This window comes from Exophiala spinifera (genome assembly GCF_000836115.1).
Source record: "Exophiala spinifera strain CBS 89968 unplaced genomic scaffold supercont1.2, whole genome shotgun sequence".
NCBI lineage: Eukaryota > Fungi > Ascomycota > Eurotiomycetes > Chaetothyriales > Herpotrichiellaceae > Exophiala > Exophiala spinifera.
This window is the reverse complement of record NW_015622514.1, coordinates 3,182,352-3,201,836: the sequence shown is the minus strand read 5'-3', so window position 1 is coordinate 3,201,836 and position 19,485 is coordinate 3,182,352. Positions and strand designations below refer to the sequence as shown.

Here is a 19,485-nt window from a genome sequence, read left to right as displayed (position 1 = left end):
CATGACGTGAAATAGTGAAGCAGCCCAACGAAAGCTGAATTCCGCCCCGTACAAGGTCGAGAGCCACGAAAGCACGACGGTCAAGGCATGCGGTGATAACACTGCTTGGACGTACTGGGCTGAAGCCGAGCCCTCGCCCGTTCCTCTCGCTCACGCTTCTTTTGGATCTTCTTCTTTCGCCAATCCCATCCCTTCGCATACACCAGCCACAAAAACGGTGACAAGACAATCCATACCGCAGCAACGATAGTACCCGCCCATCCTATGCCTACGGCATTGATCAGAGGCGACGCAATGGCCGTAGCCGCCGCGCCGAGAAGGCACCGGACGAGATTGCCGGATGCGGTCGCCGTCGCAGGGGTTTGAAAATATAAGTCGACAATCAGTGTGTTGAAAGAACTAAAACTGCCGGTGATGAAATGGCCGAGGAAGAATAGCACGACGAGTGGACCAGCCAAGGGGGTCTTGTATTCCATAACCCAGCCGTATGCCAGGATGGTCAGGCAAGCTAGGCCGATACATGGAAGCGATACTTGAAGACGGGCCTTCTCGATCGGAAAGTTGTCGACATCCTGTTGCCTGTTGGCCACGATCGATATCTCTTCTCTTGCGGCTGTACGCTTGAAATTTCGGTCCAGCAATATTCCCAACGTCCAGCGCGAAGTTAGGCTGCCCATGCCAATGGGGAGGTAGCAGAGCCCGATCTTGAGGGCGTTCATGCTGTAGCGCTCTGAAAGCTGGGACGTCAGCGTGCTGAGGACCAGAAAATACCCAGCGTACATGAGCCCGCCATAGATGAGGATGATGGCGGCTTCTTTGTGGCAAATCAGCTCAAGAGACTGGAGAGGACTTGGCCGCCGGCGCCTAGGTGTCAAAGTCGAAGGCATTGCAGGTATCGAAGGGCCCTTCGACCGCAGGAGTGGGCGATTCCATTTGGGGGGAGGCACGCTGCCATTTCCGACTACACTTCGGCACGTCTCTGGCAGAAACAAAAGGACCACCAAGATCAACGCCCCGGCAAGCATGGACAGGATCCAAAACACCCAGTGCCAGTTAAGCGACTCGGCGATGGCACCCCCCACCAGTGGTCCGATCGCCGGTCCAAGGGTCACGCCCATTGTGGCATATCCGATGTATTTTCCTCGCTCAGCTCGCGTGGTGATGTCGGCCACGAGAGCGCTGGCGAGCGCGATGGTGCCGCTGCTTCCCGAGCTTTGCAGGCATCGCAGGGCCATCAACGCGGCGTAGTTCGTCTGCAGGGCCAAACCTATGTTTGCGGCGAGGTAGATGGTCAGGCAGCACACGTAGACCGGTCTCCGGCCCTTGGCGTCGGAGATGGACCCGACAAAGGACGGAGCGATCCCCTGAAATATCTGAAGACGGCATTAGATGTGACTTCGGGCCGTTTTCGGCAATGCCGCGATGCCAACTCACCATGTACATTGTGACAGTCAGGTTGATCAGAGGTATCGACTTGTGGAGATCGCTGGAGATTTGGTTGATAGAGGGAAAGTACGTGCTGGCTGAGATGGGAGACACCAAGCCCAGAAATGATGCGGTGATGATGACGGAAATCTTCTTCCATTCGTCTAGGACAGTGTATGGAGCCTCGCTGGGGGGTTGTTCGGTTTTCGACTTCTCTGGTGATGATGACTCAGCGCGGACGTCTTCTGCATTCTTGACAGGCTCGCCGCTATATTGCGAAGACATCTCTGTCGGCTCTATCGTGTGCTCGGAATCTGGATGCTCCGACTGGCTCATGATTGCAAATCTTGACACGTATATTGAGTCGCAAAACCGCTTGTTCTGCGTCGAAGGATACATCTTATACCCTGGCAGATTTCCCAGGCTTCGGGCCGATCTGAGCTTTTAAGCGAACTTGATGATGTCTGGAAATCCTGACATCGAAACTGTGAATTGGTCAATCGGTATGCAACCGGCCCGTTACCGGAGCGGACAGCTCGGCCACCTTTTCAGACAGCTTGGGCCTGAATCCTTGGCGGATTCGTTACTGTGCATACTTAAGAGTACATTCTTTGTTATTAGACCGCGGGTAAACCGAGCCTTCCCGTGTATGTTGGGTCTCCGCTATCGAAACATCCTGGCAAGGTGCAGCTTGACCCTTTAGGCGCCACCGGAAGGCACTTTCATCCCTAAGCCTTTCGGGCAAGGGGCATGGCATCCCTACGATAGGATAACAGACGCAGGGGAGACTAAGGATCCAAGGTCATCGCATCGCGAGGAGCTCGAGCATTTTGTTAGGTGGCGTATACCGCATACGCAAGGGAAGTGGTGGTGGTGAACGATCTCGAATGCAGCATATTTGTAAGTGATGATTGTTAAGTTCGACTTTGTAGTCTCGTATTTTGTGGACTGAACTGGATTCAAAAGAGTTCGAATTGGGAGCATCATGAAGCAAGTTCTGCATAGCCACTCGATCGAGCTCCAGTATCATTCTCCTCAGTTCAGATGTGAAATGAGGTAGAATTCTTTCTGAACAATGTCCACTGCTGATTTCGGTGGCCCCAAGGGCAATCACGGCTCTCTCGAGGAGGTCAAAGTACCCATATTCACCTCTCCAACATGTTTACCACTCTCTCGTAGAGTTCGTTTGCGGCAGCAACCTCCTCAGGCGTCGCACGTTCAATCCCCAGGCCGCAAGTCTCTACGTAGTCGATTATGGCGCGATGTTCCTTTCTTAGCAACTCCTTCTCAGCCTCCTCTGCCCGAGAGCTTCCATCATACATGTTCACCCGTGGTCTCTTGTGGCGCATGGTGCGCAGAATCAGATGAAGGGCAGTGTTTTCGTCGGTGTCGGTGTCTCTGGAGAGGTCCTGTTAGCGATTTACTTTTCCGCTCAGAAGCAAAGACATCACGTACTGAGGAAGACGGAATTCTGGAACGACGTTGGAGGCCAGAGCCCAGCCATCGGCATTATCAACAATCTTGGAGAAGTTCACAAGATGTTCTGCATCCATATCTGGGGTGATTCTGACAACTGCCATGAATTCTCTGGCCATCTTCTGGAACTGCCTCGCACCAGCAGCATGGCTCAAGTCGTACAGTATCGGGTCGAGTCTCGAGTAGCCGAACGAAGCAGCCATGTTCATTGTTGAATCGGTGGTTAGTCGTTAGCGCACAGAGAGACTGGGCTGCTCGGGCAGAGGAAGGACTCGAATGCGTATGATAGACGTTCCTGTTGGAAAGGTGATTTCAATTAAACACGGCTTTCGTGAACCGTGGTCACCGGAAGTGGTACGGAGTATTCAGCTGTGAATTGTACCTCGTCTCGATGCCCAACTGGAGGCCGCCGGTCATATTTTATCTGTACTTGATGCTATGAGATGTACCTTAAGCATATCCCGGGACCCACTCAGGGACTATTCACTCACCACCGAATATTCAAATGATATCAATTAAACCCGTGAAATTTTCCCTCAACCACCAAGACCCCGCAGTGATGGCTCAGGTTAAAACCACATGGCTATGTGGCGGACATCCATTCACTGCGGCGAGCAAGGAAAACCGAGGGCCGCGGGCGAGTAAGGAAGAGAAGGGCCGCGGGTTCGAATCCCCGACCGTTCGAAAAGATTATTCGCAAGGTAATTAATTCTTCCCAGCTCATTCAAGAGAGATCTCACTAACATAATTATAGACCAACACCCGATAACCCTTGATTCGTTTACAGCTTATATATAAAAAAGTCGAAAAAGTCGACTTTCGACTTTTTTTTGGCTTTTGAAGCCATGGATTCTACAAGAAGCAGATAAAGTTCCACTCCTTCAGTATCAAAAGGAGTCGAAACGATCTTTTCTTAACTCAACTCTTTCAGTCGCAGCTGAACCTCAACTGCGTACAGGGAGTAAGGTGCCCTTATGTACGGAGTATATCTTGGTGACTAATCGATCAGGCCTCCCGCTAAACTGTTTAGAGTGATGCCTAGACTATTGAGACATCTTATCCATCAGGCGACCAGCAGATGTTCCAAATCACTTTCCAACACAGCGCAAATGTAGTTGGGAGTACTGCTGCGCAAGTCTGCAATACTATCTCAGTATGTTGCAAATTGTCCTCCTGGGCGCGGGCATCGCTTGGGTGGCCTATCTTCTCATCCGGCATGCTGTCAAGGAGCGAAGACATCGACGCCAGGCTCGGGAGTGGGCTTGTCAGCCCCCGCCTCGAGAACGAGGGACGTGGTACGGCGCGAAAATCACCAAAGAATTTATTCAGGCGGCACGGGAGGAGCGGGCTCCTCAATACTTCATCGAGTGGGCGGAGAGGAACCCAAAGTCGTATATGACACCGTTCTTTGACGTAGATATCTTCCAGACCTGTGAGCCTGCAAATATCCAAGCGATACTGGGAAGTCAATTTGAGGACTTTGGGCTTGGCCATCGTTTGAACTCTTGGTCGCCAATGTTTGGAAAGGGAATTTTCACTACTGATGGTGCAGAATGGTCTGTTGAAATCCGAGAGGTGTGCTCGCCCCAAACTAACCAGAACCCAGGAAGCACCAACGGGCAATGCTGCGACCGCAGTTTGCGAGAATGATTTTGCAGGACTTGGAAACGGAGGAGAAGCATCACCGGAATCTACTTGCTCATCTCACGGTCCGCGCGGACGGATGGACCGACAGAGTCGACTTGCAGCCTTTGTTCATGCGACTGACCATGGACTCGAGCACCGAACTTCTTTTCGGGGAGAGTACAGACTCTCAGTTAGCAGCACTCCGCGGCGAACAGAAAGATGGGACTGCGGTTGGGTGGAGTTCATTCAATCGAGCCTACGAACGTGGATTGAAGACTGTCGGCATTCGAAACTTCCTCGAAGAATTGCACTGGCTCTACAACCCGAGCCATTACAAGGACGATGTCAGGGTCGTGCATGCTTTCGCTGACCATTTTGTCCAGCAAGGTTTGCGCCGCGCTGATATTCAGTCCACCGGCACGCCGAAGAAGTATTGTTTCCTCGACGAGCTTGTCAAAGAGACCCGGAACCCTGTGGAGCTTCGTAATTATTTACTGAACATTCTGGTGGCTGGGAGAGATACAACCTCCAGCGCCCTCGGTTGGACGTTTTACTTGCTAGCTCACAACACCGGCGTCTTCCACAAGTTGCGCCAAGTTGTACTCCGCGACTTTGGGTCGTACGATTCGCCGAGGAATCTCGACTTCGCTTCTATCAAGGCCTGCACTTATCTCCAGCATGTGTTGAACGAGAGCCTACGGTTGTACCCTCCTGTGCCGGCAAATGCGAGACATTCGGTCAGAGACACCACCTTGCCGATTGGTGGAGGGCCTGACGGAAAATCTCCTGTCTACATCCGCAAGGGATTGGAGGTCGCATATTTTGTGGGCGCCATGCATCGACGAACAGACCTCTGGGGGGACGATGCCAACGAATTCCGCCCTGATCGCTGGATTGGCCGCAAGCCGAAATGGGACTACCTGCCATTCAGTGGCGGCCCAAGAATTTGTCTTGGTCAGCAGCAAGCTTTGACATTGGCCGGATTTACCATTATTCGCCTCCTTCAAAAGTTTGACGACATACAGGCTGCTGATTACGGAGAGAGAACTCGACATGTCTTCACGCTTACGGACGCACCACGTTATTGCTGGGTCAAGCTGCACGAAGCTACACGAAGCTAGCTAGCTCGAGACCGCCAGCCGGAAGGGTTTCTCCGAGTTTCGTGATCTTGCCTACTGTGGTTTCTGATGGTCTCTCGAGGGATTGCTACAGCTACTCGCCCGATATTCACCATGGACCGCATGTGGTTGCCTGGGGACCGCTGCCTCAATACTCGGTTGACTGTTGTCCCCCTACTGCCTAGGTCATATGCACCTTCTTCCGTATTCAATATGGTATTTGTATTTTGCTGTAAGAGTCATTCCTTGCACTCGCAGTCATTGTCACTCCAGCGTTTCAGTAATGCGATTGCATATTCCTGGCTCCAGCTATTGTGGTTTGTACCATTGTTCCTCGATAGAGTCATTCACTTCCCCAGCGGATTGTCTCAGCTGCAAGCCATAAATCAACCCCCCTTTCCACTCTGAAAGATCTTCGTTCCTCATCAGACTTGCTACCACTTATGTGCTGATTATCGAAGCATTCATATACGTATATTGGCTCCGGCTCAGTTCTCGAGAAACGCAAAGGAAGTGCATCTGCCGACCTCATTATTTGCTCTGTCCATGTCATTTGGCATATCGACTTACTATTCCTTCCACCAGCTGGCTCCGTACCTGGATAGGTCTATCGCTGTGAGAAGCCCCTCTGGGCATCACACTCGCAAATCTAGGAAGATCAGAAAGACTCTCACAGTGGCCCCAACCCCAGAGAACAAACCAAAAGAGCACAGGGAGAAACGAGAACGACATCATTCCTGATCCGACGGCTAACACTATGTGTCCGGAGGCACCAAATGTAGAAGCAGGAAATTTTTGAGCACCCCCCCATTTTCAATTTTAACGTTGTACCCTTCAGGATGGAGGATGTCGACAGATTCCTCCGAAGCAATTGCGGAGCCCTGACAACCAAACATCTAGCAGTCGTGTGCAGTCGACACCCGCATGCGGAATGTCGGCATCGAGGCCAGGCGTGCTCCCACCGCAGCTCCGGCGCCTCCCCTTCTGCCAGTTAGGGACCAAGGATGTTCTTGAACAATGACGATACAGGTCAGCGGCCTACGCGGTAGCAGAAAGCTGCAGGACGCAGTGCCCTGGGCCTGGTCGATCCAAAATAGGAAGTAAGCCGCGCCAGTGGACCCCGGGCGACGCCTAGGGAAGTTTCATCATCAAATAACGTATCAAGGATTGCCGGACAGGTGGAACTTGTTGCAATTTGGCCATAGGACCACTCTCTATCGAGGCAGGAAGCTCGACACCTCACACTCCTGTCCAAGGAGGACAGCCTTGCCAATTGGGCCCGAGCGACCCGCAATCAGCAGTCGCCTTTCCTCTCTTTCGGTCCCCGTCGGCCCCGAACACACCTGAAGGCCAGAGAAAAGACAGAAAGAGATTGGAACACTCCAGCTGTTGAAATACGAAGTCAAAAGAAAGGGCGAAGTAGACCTACCCTAATCAAAAAGACAGCACGGTGCATGACACCTACCGCCCAAGCGTCCTGAGAAAGCGTCTCAGGAGGACGGTGGCTCGGTCGTCGATATGGGCGATTACAGTCGTGGCTATCATGTCACGCCCAAACGATTCGAAACGCGTGGTCGATTGTTGTGCTCGACAAAATTCGAGCCGTGGTGGCATGCAACGTGAGCGTCCCGGCCCGAAAGGGAAGCCTGGGAAAGAAGCTTCCGACGTCGAGGCAAACAATATGAACTGGCGTCACACTTGCTGTCATTTCACCTGAATTGCGTCTGGTCGTGTCCGGAGAAGGGCTGCGAGCATTGCATTTATCTCCGCCCAGAAAACATGGTGGATCATCGTCAATTTGTTCACATTGATAACCTAGATCAATGTGGACGCGGCCACTGCGGGCAGAACTCGATGCTCTGAAGTCGAGGCAAGCCGTGGACACTGCAACGATTCTGCTCATCGGAACCACTTCGAAAAGCACTTCAATCGAACACTGGAATACGGTCCATCTCTACCAATCCATATGACTTTCAAAACAGTATGGGTGATTTGAGTGACGCTCGAGTACTCTCAAAGCCAGACGATCTTGGATATTTGAAATGTTACCCTGGGGGAAGTATATCTTATTTCAACCGGGAACGTATGAATTATCGCCATAATCAAAATCGTCGAGTACTTGGACTACCCCTGAAAAATGTCACCATTCAGGGAACAAAGATCTGTGATGGATTCTCATTTGGTCAGCGACATTTCCAATGTGCAGATCAAGTTACTCTCGATCTAGAGACACCGCAAACGGCTCGCCGCAGGAGGATACACCGCCCATCCTCCATGCAACCTCGCCATCCTTTCCTGATCCGAGACAGCGAGCCCCGACGACATCATTGCTGTGTATCGAACAGTATCAAGTTCTGAGCCTTTGTCAAATATGGCAGACAACGAAGAACCCCAGACAGCGAAGAAGCTCAGACAACGAAGAATCTGGACGTGGAGGTGACTGAAAAGAATTAAAGCGACGCCACGGAACTGGGATGTAGTTGGACAAGATATGATCGCTCCAAGTGTGCCTCTGGTCACGGAAAGTTCTCTACATGCCGCTCGGCCGGAGTTCTCAAGCGGGGTGGTTGTGCAAACTGTGTCTGGCAGTGCAAGGAAACGGACTGCGAGCTGACAACAAGCCCGTGGGTAACTCCTCCCACTTTCTCGTGACTCTTCGTGACCGCTGACAACTGTACAGATATGCAAGCAGATGCCCAAGCCCGCGTCCCGAGCCGCCCGGGCCTGGATGTTGGTTCAAGAACACGAGATGGATCCGGATGTCGCCATGGTGCAAATCACGCTCGAACGAGGCCAGGATTACATTCGCCTGGCTGAGGAGTACATCCGCGTCACGATGGGGCAACCCTGCTCCCGACTGGGGTGGCGATACGCCAAACTCGAGTCGCCGCACATGAGCGTCGAGGATGGCTCCAGAAAGACCCCTCGCCAGCGCCACGACTCTCGCCGTTTGACCGCTAAGGCTGTAGCAAAGAAGGCACTGCGGTCGGTCCGCTCTGCAAAGGGGACCACGCGAGCACCACGCAAGGGTGATGAAGAGACAGGCAAGTTTGCACCCGACAAAGCCTGACGGAGGTTTGAGGGCGGGAGCTCATTGCTGAGAGCCTAAAGATTGACAGCAAGAAGTCAGGTCAGCGAATAGATGTGGTCCGAGATGCGTTACAGAAATCAGCGCAGAAAGTCGCGGAGGGACTTTGTATTCAGGACCAGCGCAACCAAGCGGTGCTCCCTGTGATGCGAGACGTGCAGACTCGAGAATCCCGCATCAAATGATTCCGAAGGGTCACGAACAGATGCGGATGGTAGGATCACCAAGCCGAAGTCCACTCGGGGTGGCCGTAAACGCGGCAATTGACGATTGATTTCGATAAGTCCTGGTTGAGTGAGAGGGTTGGCTCGGAGCCTTCGGGCATTTCTTTTTGTTTTGTCGTAAAGGGTCGTAACTCGCGGGCAGTCTCGAGTCATCAACCCTGGCACATGCGAAGGAGCTGCTTGAAGCGTATGAGAACGTTCGCCTAACACAAGCTTGGAGGAGAGGTCTAGATGGAGTTGATCAAGGGACGAATTAAGTCCTCAACGTGTTTCGCGGGCAACCGTCTATGCCACATTGAGCACATATTGGGGTACGGCCAAATGCCTGACGCTCATACGAAAGGTTGATGCGCATTGCCGAAATGTCATCGGTTGGAATGGCGAGACAAGGTCATCAGCCTATTAGATGTCGCAGCTCGATCCGATGAGAAGAGCGAGGCGAACTTGAGGTAGGCAGATGGGTGGTTTGATTGAGGGCTATGGTGGGCCAACACTGAAGTGAAGTGTCGATTCGACTCTCAATGTTTTCGTAGCCATGCCTGATGTGTAGATAGGCAGGTAGATGGTCTCTTGCCGGAGCTTCAGCGCACTCCGAAGCATCGCTGTTCTTATCAACATGGTGCAAACTTCGGCTATAATTCGTCATTTCCGTCTCTCCGCACTTTCCGCCGGTTGAGGTTCCGGGGAACGCAGTGTTCTCAAAGGTCGCTAATGGTCTGAGAGATCTTGCGGTGAACTTTATTAACTTGTCGATAGTCGTCGCAGGAGCCCAGCACAGCACTCCGAAATGCCATCCTTATAAGTCCACCGCCTCCATCAAGAATGAAGTCCATGCTGCGAGTCGGCCGTCCGGCTGCGTCGGTTCTGCGGTGCGTTGAGCCACAATCCCAATGTCGGAACTCAGTTCTACAACGCGTGCCTGCTGCGAAGCTGTTTCATAGTTCCACGAGGACATCCGACAAGCAAGAAGATGCGTCAAGATCATTTCGCGGACAGCTATACGAAAGCACCGCAGACAGATTGAAGCGCGAGAGACAAGAACAGGCAGAGTACATCAAAGCGTCGAGTGAGCGCAAAGGAGAGCCGCGAGCCCTGGCTTTGAGCGTTGGTATGTATACCATATGGATATAGAGTATCCCTACTGACCGTGGTAGTCATTCTGTCTGTTGCTGGCGGTGCATACTGGCTGGGTTCAAGAGGTGAAAAGGCCCTCGACACCACCTCAACAACACCTCTCTCTCGAGCGCAACCTCCCCAGCACGATACACGAGACTCCGTCCTACAAGCCGCTTGGGTTGATTTTGCTCAGATTGTGGGTAAAGAGAATGTGTCAACGACACCGGATGATTTGCTTTCGCATTCTGGGTCAGAATGGTCTTCATATACCACGAAGCCGAACGAGAAACCTTTCGCAATCGTGTACCCTGCTACCACCGAGGAGGTTTCTCAGATTATGAAAGTATGCCATAAACGACGCATCCCCGTCACCGCGTTATCCGGGGGTACAAGCCTGGAGGGGCATTTCGCCCCTACAAGAGGTGGTATCTGTATTGACATGAGCCGCATGGACAAGATTCTACAATTCCATCCCAAAGATCTGGACATCGTTGTACAGCCGGCCCTGGGCTGGGAAGATCTCAACGAATACCTTGGTGATTCCGGAATGTTCTTTCCTCCTGATCCCGGCCCAGGTGCGAAGATTGGAGGCATGGTGGGAACCGGCTGCTCAGGCACAAATGCGTATAGATATGGTACCATGCGAGATTGGGTGGTGTCACTGACGGTGGTACTCGCCGACGGAACCATCATCAAGACGAGACGTCGGCCCCGGAAATCTAGTGCTGGCTACAATCTGACCCAGCTATTCATCGGCAGCGAAGGCACTCTTGGTATCGTCACGGAAGCTACCTTGAAGGTGACTGTTCTTCCCAAGAAACAATCTGTTGCGGTTGCTACCTTTCCAACAATTCATGCTGCAGCCGAATGTGTTGCCAAAGTGGTCGGCGAAGGTATACTCCTCGCTGGGATGGAGATTCTGGACGACGTTCAGATGAGGTGCATCAACAAGAGCGGCATGACATCGAAAAAATGGCAGGAAGCTCCCACTCTGTTCTTCAAGTTTGCTGGCAGCCCCGATGGTGTCAAAGAACAGATCAACATCGTACGAAACCTGGCCAAAGGCAGCCAGAACAAGAGCTTTGAATTTGCGAAGAACGACGAGGAAGCTGCGGAACTCTGGAGTGCGCGGAAGGAAGCACTTTGGAGTGTAATAGCCATCAAAGAAAATCCCAGTGATCATGTCTGGACCACTGACGTGGTAAGTGAGCTGGCGAACAGAACAATTGCGGGACGCTAACATGTTACAGGCTGTGCCTATTAGCAGATTGGCCGATATCATACAAGAAACCCATGACGACGTCGCGAAGAGTGGATTGATAGGAGGTATCTGCGGGCATGTTGGTGACGGAAACTTCCACAGTAGGTCTTCTGAGCTATTTGGTTCCGGTCAAGTCTAACGGTACACAGCTATCCTGCTGTACAGCGACTCGCAGAAGCAGATCGCTTCAGACGTCGTGCACCGTATGATCCAACGAGCAATTGAGATGGATGGGACGGTCACTGGAGAGCACGGTGTCGGCTTGAAGAAGCGAGATTACATCCGTGAAGAACTTGGTGAGGACACGGTTGATGCCATGCGCAAGGTAAGTGTTTCTGTCGCCCTTCTACGGTGTTTTGTGGCATCTAACGTACAACAGCTCAAACAAGCGTATGATCCTCTGGGAATTCTGAACTGTGACAAGATTGTGCAGTTGGAGGCTGGGCATTGAAGCGGTTGGCCTGCCGATTCATGGAGGTAGATCCCTATACAAACCTTGGAACCTTATACAAGTGTCAGCGGACGTTTATATACCGAACGAATGAAGCGTGTCAAAGGCCGCGAGCATCAAAGTCAAATAAACGACCCCGCACAGTAGTGACTCGCACTTCAATTCCACCACCATCACTGGATCTGTATTTAGCCTAAAATGCCACTCCGTGCAGTTCTCAAAGTCTAGGTATCTTCCGGTGGTCAACGCATGAGATCATTTGGCGGGCCAGACGCAGTTCGGACGCCGTGAACACAAAGGCGGTCATTTACCAGCAGGGGAAACCGGACCGCTGGCCGACATCTACCTGACCTGCTCTCTGCTACTCCGCAGGACTTGCTATCGCATCAAAAAGTCCTCAGAGAGAGTAGGTGACCCAACCCTCCTTATTACTTTGTAGAAAAGTGACACTGCCCCTTATTTGCTTCCCCTCTACGTGTGTCTGCGACAATGGCTTCCGAGACGAAGACCAGGGTGAGTTGCTTAACCCCCCTCGGCACCACAACAAGCAGGACGCACTACTGACATGGTCGCTCAAGGAAAACAACTCGTTCGTCCTCCGTGGCATCAAGGATGTCCTGTTCGAAGACCGACCCGTCCCCAAACTCACCAGTCCCTACGATGTCCTCCTCCGAGTCAACTACACAGGCATCTGCGGGTCGGACGTGCACTACTGGCAACACGGACGGATAGGACACTTTGTGGTCACAGACCCGATGGTGCTGGGCCACGAGTCCGCAGGGACGGTGGTCGAAGTCGGATCGAGCGTCAAGAGCCTACAAAAGGGCGACCGGGTGGCGATGGAACCGGGCATCCCGTGCCGGCGGTGCGTCCGGTGCAAGGAAGGCAAATACAACCTGTGCTTCGACATGGCGTTCGCGGCGACGCCGCCCTACGACGGCACGTTGGCCAAGTACTACGTCCTGCCCGAGGACTTTTGCTACCGGCTCCCCGAGAGCATGAGCCTCGAGGAGGGCGCGCTGATGGAGCCGCTCGCCGTGGCGGTGCACATCACGAAGCAGTCCGGCCTGAAGCAGGGGGACACGTGCGTCGTCTTCGGCGCGGGGCCCGTGGGCCTGCTGTGCTGCGCGGTCGCGAGGGCGTTCGGGGCCAAGAAGGTCGTCGCCGTCGACATCAACCGCGAGAGGCTGGAGTTCGCCAAGTCGTACGCGGCGCACGCGGCGTTTGAGCCCTCGCGCGTGTCGTCGGCGGAGAACGCCCAGAACCTGATCCGCGACAACGACCTCGGGCGGGGCGCCGACGTGGCCATCGACGCCAGCGGCGCCGAGCCGAGCGTGCAGACCGCCATCCACGTCCTGCGCATGGGCGGCAGCTACGTGCAGGGCGGCATGGGCCGCGACGAAATCACCTTCCCCATCATGGCCGCCTGCACCAAGGAGTTGACGGTGAAGGGGAGCTTCAGGTACGGCTCGGGCGATTACCAGACCGCCGTCGACCTGGCGAGCAGTGGCAAGGTCGACGTGAAGAAGTTGATCAGTAGGAAAGTCAGCTTCGAGGAGGCGGAAAAGGCCTTTGAGGACGTCAAGAATGGTAAGGCTATCAAGGTCTTGATCGAGGGACCGCAATAGAGTGTTTCCTTTTTTTTTTCCATCCCTCTTTTTCTCTTTTCTCTTTTTTCCGGTAGTAGTGGTGGTGTTGAGTGAGCGACAGTGACAGTGCCCTCTGATTCCACACCACTAATTTTCATCATGTGTAAACCTATGAATAAACCTGCACTTTTGAACTCATCGTATTGATTGGTATCCGAGGAGTCACAGTGTGTCTCGGATTGACTGACTGACTGACTGACTGACTGACTGACTGATTTGACTGTCTGTGGATGATCTCCTTGTGTATACTATCCTTGGGTACGTTTATACTTGTACTTTACGTAACCGAGGTACCTTTTCTACCTGATCTACCATATGTGAGGTACCCAGTCACATCAGCACTTGTTGAGGCGCAGGTACAGTCCTATTCACACACACATACACAGATTCTAGAAGAGGAGGAAGGGGTATTAGACACCGACAACAATGCCCAATGGATCCTCCTAGATAGGTCGATGTGCTCACCACGGTCACGTCCCTAGGAAGAGGACTGTGAGACTCCGCGGGTGAAGTATAAGTGGGTCTGGGGTCACAGCTAAATGAAGACAACCGGCATTGTACTGCAGTCGTTCCGTGAATGCGACACTATAACACGAAGAGGGGACCGGGGGCAGCTGCGGTTCACCAATGTTTTGTTCTTTTTCTGATTCTTGAAACAGAGTAAATGATGACTGGTGATGCCTTTCCCGCGTGCCTTGCGCACCCCCTACCACTCACTGGCAATGATCCAGTCAATGTTCTCCCGTACAAGTGTTTTATACGTTTTGGGACCCAACATTACCAAGCATCGCTTCCGACAGACAGGCAGGCAGACAGACAGATAGACAGGGTACCCTCGCCCCTCGATGATCCACGCCAACTAACGCAACGTCTGTCCAGTGATATTCCACTCAACCTTACTAATCCCATTGTTGCCCATCAGCCAGAGCGTCGTCAGATTCTCGCCGGTCCAGGCGAAGTTCTGAACAGTGTAATTGGTCTGAATCCGGATAACAAGTTGACCAACGTCGTCGATCACATCAACACCATGTCCCGAACCAGTGAGGACGAGTCCCTCTCGGCTGACCTTGAGTCCATCTGGGACCCAATCCTGCGCAAGATAAAAAGATCTCTTATTGGAGACTCGGGTGCCATTGTTCGTAACGTCAAAAGCATAGATGGTACGTGGGCCGGTCGTGTTGAATTGGGTGCCGTCTCCTCGATAGCCAGGTGCTATTGCACCATAGACAGCTCCAGTGTCAGAGATATATAGCGTCTGACCATCAGGGGTGAAAGCGATGCCGTTGGGCTGAATGAGAGTGTCGTCTATGAGGAACACTGCGCCCGTATCCGGATTAAACCGATAGCTCGCAGCTGGTAGTTGCGGCGCAGTATCTGTCAGGCCATTGAAATAACTGTAGTCAGGGTCCGTGAAGAAAATATCTCCAGTGGTAGGGTGAACCGCCACGTCGTCCATGTTGTTGTAGTAGAATCCAAAGTAGTTGTTCAGTAGCACGGTTGACTTGTTTGTGGCAGGGTCGACTGTCCGCAGTGATACCCTTTGCTCGATTCCTCCCAGCTCGTCGATCCCGCCGCTTGCAGCAAAGAGAAGGTCACCGTTACGGAAAGTACCGCCGTTCGGTGCGTATATGGGCGGATTCGGGGTGTAGTTGCTCAAGGTGGGCGGATCTTGGTTGAGATCAACGACGAGTTGAGGCAAGACACCCGTTGGCGGCGCGAGCTGGGAGATGAACAACAAATTCTGCTCGGGCGCGTAGATTGGAGCTTCGTGTACGGCGCTGGAGACGTGAAACACAAACTCATAGCTTGGATTGTCTCCGAGGTATTGCAACCCTCGCTCTCGGTCAAAGACGACAAAGTCGGCAGATCCCAAGAGGTCAAAAGTGGGTGCATTGGTAACACTGGTGTTGCGGTAGTCGTAGTCGGCCTTGTTGTTCGAGATGGACCGGTTGAAGTGATAGGGTAGAACGGCGCTCTGGGATGGGTCAGAGTGATCCAAGAGATTTCTCTTCACAGAGACTAACATATTTATTCACACAGACAACACAGCCATTGAAGCCACATTCCTCCACGATGGGCCGGGTCACGCCAGCTGGCTGGACTTGCGCAAACGCGGAAGCCGCTAGAGAAAGGCTTAAGACATATTTTGAGGTCTTCATCACGACTGTACACTCGCTTCAAGAGGAGGACTGAAATTGTGAAGAGAGAGACTACCACTGCAGCACGCCATCCTTTTAATCCTGCGTCTTTCTGCGGGGTGGGAGAGTTCTCTCTGTCGGCTACCTGAGCGTCATGAGGAGAAAATATGCATTGTCGTTCGTCATACCTCGTGTCGGCAAATTTTCTGGGAAAGGACTGAAGACGGCCAGGTAACAAGCCGTGTCGATCATGGACTGGTGGCAGCTAACCTGGGGAAAATGCGTAAGAAGCGCGCAGAAGGATCTGCGGAGTATAACTTTGTACGGCGTTTCAACACCGTTTGTCCCTGGTACTGTGGAGATCACCTCAGGATTTGCGGAGAAGGCTGTCGATTCCCAATTGGCGGTCGGCATGAGGCGGTCATAGAGGCCGAATATACAGCCTATAGATGTAGAATCGAGACCACAGTTGGCTAGAAGATGTTCCCCTTGACAATGACAGCAAATCAACAGTCTAATGCCTTGCCTGAAGTCCTGTAGCGTCTTCAATTCCGGTCCTGGTGCTGGTTGCAGGATTCAGTGATTCGCCAACTGTGTTGGCGATGACCTTCGCTTTGGCACTAGCCCTGGTAATTCGGTCGTCAAACTCCGTCACCGCTTCGTCTGAATTATCTCGTGCCAGGGTTCTGCCGTCGGTAACGGACTGCAAACCATCGACGTGCCTCCGCAGCCGTGTAGTGGTCGAGAGCTGGCGAAGAGCCATGACGCTTTCGTCCAATTTTTGAGCACTCCTGGGCCTCGGAGCTTTCAGAGGTTCTTGTTGTGGGTTTGGGTGTATGGATTCCTGCTGCAGAAATCTACTTTGCCAGACAAGGGCTCGTCCATGAAGTTTGCCGAGTTCAATAGCCTTCTCGTAGCCCTTCTCAATGCCAAACACCTTACCTTCAATCATGCCAGCATATCTGCTGTCGGCTACTCCAGCGTCATAACCTTCTCTGTAGTAGTCGTTCTCGAGTTCAAGGATTTCGTCAAAAGGGTCGAAAGCCATGGTGAAGAGAATAAGTTTGCTCAGGCGCGAACAGTCATCACAATGTGGATGATAGCGACAGCCGATTACAGGACGGTGGCTCTACGTGACTTGTGCTCTGAGAGATTGCGAAAGCAAAAGCAATGGCGACTGTTCAGTCCATATGTTGAAGCACAAGAGAAAAAAGATGCGACAGAAAACAATCGATAAGATCGGAGTGGTGATGACTAAGCCACAACAGGCTGCGGGGGATTTTGACTCAGTGCGAATATGACACAATCCTGGCGCAGCCTCGAGTGATTGAAGTTGCCCTCTACAACGCACACACGACGCCGAGGAGTGACTGTGGAAGAGAACAGTCAACGGGAGGATCCTGTGGACTTATCGATATTCTGCAGATTGTACTTCGCTAGACGATCGCAAAGCAAACGAAGTAAACCGTCGCCGTCCACGCCCACAATGGGCTCCGAAAAGATCCTTCCACAGGAAGGGCAGAGAAATATTCTCATTACTTCTGCTTTACCCTACGTGAACAATGTAAGTCTCCTGCGATAGATTATATTCTTTCATTGACATTCTTCAAAGGTACCGCATCTCGGAAACATCGTGGGTAGCGTGCTCAGCGCCGATGTCTTTTCCAGATACAACAAAGCCCGCGGGCGACCGACGCTTTTCGTGTGCGGGACGGATGAGTACGGCACAGCTACCGAGACGAAGGCACTAGAAGAGGGCGTCACCCCGGAAGAACTATGTGCGAAATACAACAAGATTCATTCTGAAATATATGAATGGTTTGAGCTGGGCTTTGACATCTTTGGCCGAACGCCAACGAAACAGCATACAGAAATCGCACAGGACATATTCCTAAAGCTCCACGCCAAGGGTCATCTGACTGAGCACACCAACAGCCAGCCTTTCTGTGAAAAGCACGGGAAGTTTTTGGCCGACCGTTTCGTCGAAGGTACTTGCCCGAAATGCGGCTATGACGACGCTCGCGGAGATCAATGTGACAAGTGTGGCAGCCTGCTCGATCCCTTGGACCTTATCAACCCTCGCTGCAAGGTAGATGGTGCGACTCCTGTAACAAAAGAGACGAAACACACATACCTGAGATTAGACGAATTACAACCAAAGATCGAGGAGTGGTCGAAGAAGTCTATTGAAAAGGGTGGATGGTCAAGAAGCGCCAAAATCATCACCGAGTCATGGCTAAAACAAGGTCTCAAAGAAAGAGGCATTACTCGGGATCTGGCCTGGGGTGTCCCAGTCCCTTTGCCGGGCTACGAAAATAAAGTACTGTATGTGTGGTTCGAAGCTTGCATCGGTTATCCCTCCATCACGGCAAACTACACCGAGGAGTGGGAAAAGTGGTGGAAGAACCCGGAGAATGTGCAACTCTATCAATTTATGGGCAAGGACAACGTTCCGTTCCACTCCGTCATTTTCCCTGGGTGCCAGATCGGCACTACCGAGTCATGGACCCAACTACATCACCTTTCTTCGACTGAGTACCTAAATTACGAAAATGGAAAATTCAGCAAGAGCCGCGGAATTGGCGTTTTCGGAAACAATGCAAGAGAAACCGGGGTGCCAGCAGATGTCTGGAGGTATTACCTTCTTAAGAATCGCCCAGAGTCTGGCGACACTCAATTCGAATGGCGGTCATTCATCGATGGCAACAACGCAGAGCTTCTCGCAAAGTTGGGAAATTTCGTCAACCGAGTCATCAAGCTCGTCAACTCTCCGAAAGCTTACTCTGGCGTCATACCAGACTTTGATGCGCACAATCTACCCTCATCCTTCAAGCAGCACTTGGACGATGTCACAGCTCTCATGAAGCAGTATCTGGCCGAAATGGAAGCCGTGCACCTTCGAAATGGGGTTCTTGTTGCCATGAAAGTGGCAGAGGCAGGCAATGGTCTCATTCAGGCACATAGACTTGACAATGCCCTAATTGCCAGCGATCCTACCCTAGCCGCGGCAGTGGTTGGCACCGTGATCAACTTGATCTACGTTTGCTCTGCCATCTTCGAACCTTATCTTCCGGCCACATGTGCATCAATCCGCAAACAGTTGAACGCCGACTTTCTTCAGATCCCGTCGGAGGAGGACATTGAAGGTGGCTGGCTCCCGACGTATATCAAACCTGGCCACAAGATTGGAAAAGCAGAGTATCTCTTCACAAAGATAGACGAAAAGAAGGCAGATGAGTGGCGGGAACATTTCGGGGGAAATCAGGCTGAGCGGGAGAAGAAGAAAAAGGCGGAAGCCGAAATTGCCGCCAAGAAAGCCGCAGACAAAGAAAAGAAGAAGGCAAAGAAGGCCGCTCAGAAGACCGCTAAAGCTACAGGGGACGAGGGTGTCGAAAGCACCGCAAAAGGTGGTGCAGAGGGCAAAGAACGGGTGAACAGTGTGCCTGAAGTTGGAGAAGACGCAGCAGTCCAAAAGGTTGCGGACGGTGTCGCTCAAGTCACTTTGCCGTCATCTTAAACTATTCAACTCTGTTGATCAAGCATCAGTCTGTGGGCATTAGAACAGATATGGCGGACCCCGGATGCCAGAAGATATGAACTGGCTGTGACGATACGCGTGTTTATTTCTCCGCCCTCAACGGCTAAGTTACAATTTTCGTCGGTCAAGAATTGATGGTCGTAGTCGCTGATACTAAAAAGCTAACGCGAGAATCAAATGTCAGGATTGGGGCAAGCAAGACTTACGTAGAGCATAGAGCATCCAAATGAGGGATCTTGCTAGCACGACGATGGTCTTTGTGGGTTGAAGTGCTTGAATGTCGTGCTCGGACTTGTGACAATTCCGCCTCCCGAACACTCCGCCGTAGTACGTTGTGGTATATTTACTCTACCGTATTTTTCCGCCCCCAGGGTT

At 52.3% G+C, this 19,485-nt stretch overlaps 9 protein-coding genes across 9 annotated transcripts; 5 read left to right on the top strand and 4 right to left on the bottom strand.

The window, feature by feature from the left end:
* Positions 1-80: 80 nt before the first annotated feature.
* PV08_03465 (uncharacterized protein) lies at positions 81-1,761 on the bottom strand (the record flags this gene model as incomplete). Its single annotated transcript, XM_016377818.1, has 2 exons — positions 81-1,373; positions 1,435-1,761. 2 exons carry the CDS (start codon positions 1,759-1,761, stop codon positions 81-83), a joined length of 1,620 nt encoding a protein of 539 aa, XP_016239388.1.
* An 809-nt stretch (positions 1,762-2,570) lies between these two features.
* PV08_03464 (uncharacterized protein) lies at positions 2,571-3,104 on the bottom strand (the record flags this gene model as incomplete). Its single annotated transcript, XM_016377817.1, has 2 exons — positions 2,571-2,823; positions 2,881-3,104. 2 exons carry the CDS (start codon positions 3,102-3,104, stop codon positions 2,571-2,573), a joined length of 477 nt encoding a protein of 158 aa, XP_016239387.1.
* A 952-nt stretch (positions 3,105-4,056) lies between these two features.
* Positions 4,057-5,648, top strand: PV08_03463 (uncharacterized protein; the record flags this gene model as incomplete). Its single annotated transcript, XM_016377816.1, has 2 exons — positions 4,057-4,457; positions 4,508-5,648. 2 exons carry the CDS (start codon positions 4,057-4,059, stop codon positions 5,646-5,648), a joined length of 1,542 nt encoding a protein of 513 aa, XP_016239386.1.
* Positions 5,649-8,179: 2,531 nt separating this feature from the next.
* PV08_03462 (uncharacterized protein) lies at positions 8,180-8,715 on the top strand (the record flags this gene model as incomplete). The annotated part of the gene is made up of 2 exons (XM_016377815.1): positions 8,180-8,269; positions 8,326-8,715. The coding sequence occupies 2 exons, from the start codon at positions 8,180-8,182 to the stop codon at positions 8,713-8,715; spliced, it is 480 nt and encodes a 159-aa protein (XP_016239385.1).
* Positions 8,716-9,788: 1,073 nt separating this feature from the next.
* PV08_03461 (glycolate oxidase, subunit GlcD) lies at positions 9,789-11,785 on the top strand (the record flags this gene model as incomplete). Its single annotated transcript, XM_016377814.1, has 5 exons — positions 9,789-10,065; positions 10,112-11,274; positions 11,324-11,435; positions 11,484-11,659; positions 11,714-11,785. 5 exons carry the CDS (start codon positions 9,789-9,791, stop codon positions 11,783-11,785), a joined length of 1,800 nt encoding a protein of 599 aa, XP_016239384.1.
* Positions 11,786-12,274: 489 nt separating this feature from the next.
* PV08_03460 (D-xylulose reductase A) lies at positions 12,275-13,413 on the top strand (the record flags this gene model as incomplete). Its single annotated transcript, XM_016377813.1, has 2 exons — positions 12,275-12,298; positions 12,364-13,413. The coding sequence occupies 2 exons, from the start codon at positions 12,275-12,277 to the stop codon at positions 13,411-13,413; spliced, it is 1,074 nt and encodes a 357-aa protein (XP_016239383.1).
* An 880-nt stretch (positions 13,414-14,293) lies between these two features.
* On the bottom strand, positions 14,294-15,593 carry PV08_03459 (uncharacterized protein; the record flags this gene model as incomplete). The annotated part of the gene is made up of 2 exons (XM_016377812.1): positions 14,294-15,409; positions 15,459-15,593. 2 exons carry the CDS (start codon positions 15,591-15,593, stop codon positions 14,294-14,296), a joined length of 1,251 nt encoding a protein of 416 aa, XP_016239382.1.
* Positions 15,594-16,086: 493 nt separating this feature from the next.
* PV08_03458 (uncharacterized protein) lies at positions 16,087-16,620 on the bottom strand (the record flags this gene model as incomplete). Its single annotated transcript, XM_016377811.1, has 1 exon — positions 16,087-16,620. One exon carries the CDS (start codon positions 16,618-16,620, stop codon positions 16,087-16,089), a length of 534 nt encoding a protein of 177 aa, XP_016239381.1.
* Positions 16,621-17,058: 438 nt separating this feature from the next.
* Positions 17,059-19,089, top strand: PV08_03457 (methionine-tRNA ligase; the record flags this gene model as incomplete). Its single annotated transcript, XM_016377810.1, has 2 exons — positions 17,059-17,136; positions 17,185-19,089. The coding sequence occupies 2 exons, from the start codon at positions 17,059-17,061 to the stop codon at positions 19,087-19,089; spliced, it is 1,983 nt and encodes a 660-aa protein (XP_016239380.1).
* Positions 19,090-19,485: the final 396 nt, after the last annotated feature.